We start from the raw sequence: 4,383 nt of genomic DNA on the forward strand, positions 1-4,383 counted from the left end.
CCCCCCCCCTCTCCCCTCTCCCCCCTTTGGTCTTGTCTGGTACCTCAAGGCCCATCTCACTGCTCCAGCTCAACCCACCGTCCTTCCCCCCAACCCCCCGGGGGGGACCCCAACCACCATGTCCAGGCCCAGCTCCTACTACATTTTAAGTCGGATCTGAGTCCAATTTGGGCAAAACTGAAACCCCAGGAGACCCCAAGGCTCTAGGGGGCAGGGGGCAGCCCCCCCAGCCCCTCACCGTGCTGTGGGAGATGGTCAGACATCCATATTTCACCCCACACTTCCTCTTCTGCCAGACTTTGCGGATCCTGAGGAGGAGGAGGAGGAAGAGGAGGAGTCAGGATGCACCCCCCTGGCTCCCACCACCCGCATCCATCCAACCTCCCAGGCCACCCATGGTCATCCTCAGCAGAGGACCAATGGATTTCTGGACATGGGGTTGTGCTTCCTGCAGCTCCCAGGGCTGTGCTGCCCAACAGCACCACAGACCTGGTAGCCCCAGGCCAGCAAAGCAAACAACCACCTGTCCCAAACCTGCTGCCCATCACCCAAAGGTCCACTCAGGAGGTGAAGACCTTTTCTTTGGGGCTCCAAAGGGTTTATTTTTCAGCCTAGCTGATCCCACCAGGATCCCTTCTCCCCCTGTGCCCAAGAAACAAGGGATTTCTTCCTTTCCCATCAGTGAACTTGGCACTGGGTGGCTGTTCCTGGAGACCCACACTCGAGAACACAACACCCACCCAGCAGCAGCACCCGTGCTCTGCTGGCCACCCAGGAGAGCATCACAAAAGCAGCAGCTTCAGGCTTCAGAGCCTGTCGGGGGCCTTCAGGTAAGAAATGGGTCGATGACACCAAACCATCACAGGGGAAGGTCCCCTGCACCACCTCCAATCTTCCTCCTTCCCCCACTGCAGCTGGAGACCCACCAACCTCTGCCCACCAAGCCTCAAGTCTCCTCCAGCTGTGGAAACATCTGGAGCCCAAGAGCTGACAAGATGCTTCAAACCAGACGGGACCAACTTCAACCTGAACAACCCGTCCCACAGCGACCAAACCCACCACCCAAACAGTTCCTACCACCTTGGGAATGTCTGGGACCTCCCAGGAGCTTCTCCCAAAGCCCACAGTGACCCCAGGAACCAGGAGCTCTCTGGAGCAGACCCAACCCATCCTCACCCATCGCTCTTCTTGTAGAGGAACCCCGACTTCTCCGTCCCGTACTGCTTGTTCCCCTGGTGCTGGTGGATGCTGTAACCACTGCCCGAGTTCTTCCTGCTCAGGTTCTCCTGAGATCACCAGGAAGGGGATTCAAATACATTTCAAAAAGAAAAAAACCCCAAAACACCCAAACCAACCCCAGTTTTGGATTGGGGGAGCAGAGGTGGCTGCTGCCCTCAAGTCACCCCATCCTTACGTGGGGCAACTGAGATGTTGGAGACTCTCCCAAGTCTCCTGCTCTGCTTCCCACAGATGTCCCCCTTCTCCCCCTCCCTTCCCCATCTCCCTTTACCCCCAAAAGCCAACCTTGGGGTGCCCACCCTTCCCTTAACACCCTCCAACCCCCCCCACCCCTTATTCCCTGCTCCCCACCCCTCGACTCTGCCCACCCCAGGGTCTCACCTCCTTGTTCTCCAGCTGCAAGAGGCTGCGCAGGGAATCCCGGGTCTGGGTGAGCTGCTTCACCTCCTCCTCCTGGGCCTGGTGGAGCTGGAAAGGGACCAGTTGCCCTCACTGCTGCACCGAGCGTGGGAGTTCTCAGCAGGTGGCATCTCGGGGAGGAAGAGGAGGGGACAGACACACCCACCTTGGTGGGGGACAACCTGGGGGACTTACTGCATGGAGGGACACAGCCAGCTTCTCAATGAAGGGGTAGAGGTTCTGGGCAGCCTTCCAACCATCCTGGAAGAAACTGGGGGTTTGTTGGGGGTGATTGAGATGCAGATGGGGGGGAAAGGAGGAAGAAAAAGGGAAGAGAGGGGTTCTTTTTAGAGAAGAATGTAGCAGGAGACCAGAGCAAACCCTGCCCCCAGGAGCTGCTCTTGCTTCGTGGAGCTGGGGAGACCCCACCAAAGGCCAAGCCCAGTGCCCACCCTTCCCTTAACACCCTCCAACCCCCCCCACCCCTTATTCCCTGCTCCCCACCCCTCGACTCTGCCCACCCCAGGGTCTCACCTCCTTGTTCTCCAGCTGCAAGAGGCTGCGCAGGGAATCCCGGGTCTGGGTGAGCTGCTTCACCTCCTCCTCCTGGGCCTGGTGGAGCTGGAAAGGGACCAGTTGCCCTCACTGCTGCACCGAGCGTGGGAGTTCTCAGCAGGTGGCATCTCGGGGAGGAAGAGGAGGGGACAGACACACCCACCTTGGTGGGGGACAACCTGGGGGACTTACTGCATGGAGGGACACAGCCAGCTTCTCAATGAAGGGGTAGAGGTTCTGGGCAGCCTTCCAACCATCCTGGAAGAAACTGGGGGTTTGTTGGGGGTGATTGAGATGCAGATGGGGGGGAAAGGAGGAAGAAAAAGGGAAGAGAGGGGTTCTTTTTAGAGAAGAATGTAGCAGGAGACCAGAGCAAACCCTGCCCCCAGGAGCTGCTCTTGCTTCGTGGAGCTGGGGAGACCCCACCAAAGGCCAAGCCCAGCCCATGGGGTCTGAATGGATCCCAAATACTTGGGGTCAAGGATCTTAAAACCATCCTCATCTCCTTTGGGGGTCTCAGGGTCACAGCCCCAGCTGGGGTCATGTCCTTGGCCAACACAACTGTCCCCTCCCTGCCTCAGTTTCCCCACTGGAGAGCTGGAAGAGATGGCACGACAGGCTTTTCCAGCCTCATGGAGCAAGGGACAAGGAGATGGGATGGTCCTCCTTGCTCCAAGCCCCCTCCTTACCAGCCCCACAAGCTAACGGCTGAGCTGCTGGGCTGAACTCATCCCTGGAAGTCTCTCCAGAAACCAACTCATGGGATAAATCCTGAGCCAACCCCCCTCTCCAGCCCCCACGGACACGTTTCCAGCTCCTCAAGCCAACACAGCACATTTCACCTCCCTGGATGAAACCAGAAAGCAACAGGCTCTGCCCAACACCTTCACCAACAGCTTTATGGAGCTGGGATGGGACAAGGTGCCCCCAGACCACCCCCCCCCCAAGAACCTCCCAGGGGTGACAACCAACCCCAGGGATGAACCCACCTTGACCCTGGGGTGGGACCTACTTGTGCTGAGCATGGAAAAACTTGATGAGGCTCTGCAGGAAATCTGGTCCCTGCTTCATCTGAGACTCACTGGCTTTCAGCAGGTACTGGAGGAGGAGAAGACACTGGGTCAGGGGAGAGGGACAAGGACCAGCTGAAGATCTCCAAGAAGCAAGAGCCTGCCTGGCCCTCACCTCCCTCCCCTGCACGGGGAGGAGGGATAAAACCCTGGCTGGGTTTCAAGGAGTTGAGTCAAGATGTTGGATTTGAAGGCAGGACCACCCTCCAGAAACCTGGCTCTGAAAGTCCTCCAAGCCCTGAAAAGTTCAAGGACCAAGGCAGGCCCCAGGGGGGTTTCCAGCCAAGCATGTTCCTCCTGACTCTCATTACTTCTGGAGTTAATAAATAACCAAAAAGCCAAGGCAGCTCGTGAAGACAACATTAAAAAAAACACACACACGGGGAAAAAAAACAACAATCAAAAGCAAAACCAAAAAGGAAAAAGCACAGCCCAAATGTTTGGAAAACGTGACCCTTTTGCTCCCCAAAAAATCTGCTTTCAAGCAGCCAGCACTGGTGGCACATCAGCCCTGGAGGTCCTGGGGGTGTCCCATGGGCCAGGGAACTTCAGCTTTCTGCATCACACCAGCCATCAGCTGCAGGAAAGCTGTGGGGCTTTGCTCACCCCCAGAAAAATCAGGGGGGGGAGGGATTTCCCCCCTGTGAGCTCCTCTCCAGCTGCTGGAGCTGAGTGGGAGGGGAGGAGAAGGCAGCTCTGAGCTCTGGGGGTTTCCCATGGTGGGACAGAACCCTGGGATGGAGGCACCTCCTGGTCATGGAGGGGTCACCCAGGCTTGGGGGGGTTGTTAAATGGTTCCACGGAAGCTGGAGCTGCAAAGTCAACACAACATCCAACCCAGAGTCCTGGGGTGTCCTGGCACCAGCTGCACCCCCTGAACAAAGTCCCAGCTGGGAAAGGTCACGTGTGCCCCAGTTCCCTTGGGATTGCCCTGTCACCCACATCCCCAAGGGACAGGGGAGGGTCCCAGGCAAGGCTGAGACCCCCAAGCAAAGGGACCCTGCACCACCTGGCTCTGGGTGCACCCACCCACCCCACAGCCCTGGGTGGGGGGGGAGATGTGACCACTCCCCACATCACCCCGGGGGTGAAATCAGATCATACCCCCACCCCAGGAAGG

General features: G+C 58.1%; 1 protein-coding gene across 1 annotated transcript in view; it reads right to left on the minus strand.

Moving 5' to 3' along the window:
* Positions 1-4,383, minus strand: part of ASAP3 (ArfGAP with SH3 domain, ankyrin repeat and PH domain 3) — a gene marked incomplete at its 3' end in the record, with an annotated part of 16,051 nt that overhangs the window by 6,176 nt on the left and 5,492 nt on the right. Inside the window, exons 4-8 of the mRNA XM_009995145.1 lie at positions 3,206-3,291; positions 2,386-2,461; positions 2,173-2,259; positions 1,177-1,286; positions 239-308 (exon numbers count right to left, since the gene is read on the minus strand). Of these exons, the coding sequence (XP_009993447.1) occupies positions 239-308; positions 1,177-1,286; positions 2,173-2,259; positions 2,386-2,461; positions 3,206-3,291 (429 nt within the window). The remainder of the gene's footprint in view (positions 1-238; positions 309-1,176; positions 1,287-2,172; positions 2,260-2,385; positions 2,462-3,205; positions 3,292-4,383) is intronic.

Source organism: Chaetura pelagica, unplaced genomic scaffold (assembly GCF_000747805.2).
Source record: "Chaetura pelagica isolate M959 unplaced genomic scaffold, ChaPel_1.0 scaffold1153, whole genome shotgun sequence".
Lineage (NCBI taxonomy): Eukaryota > Metazoa > Chordata > Aves > Apodiformes > Apodidae > Chaetura > Chaetura pelagica.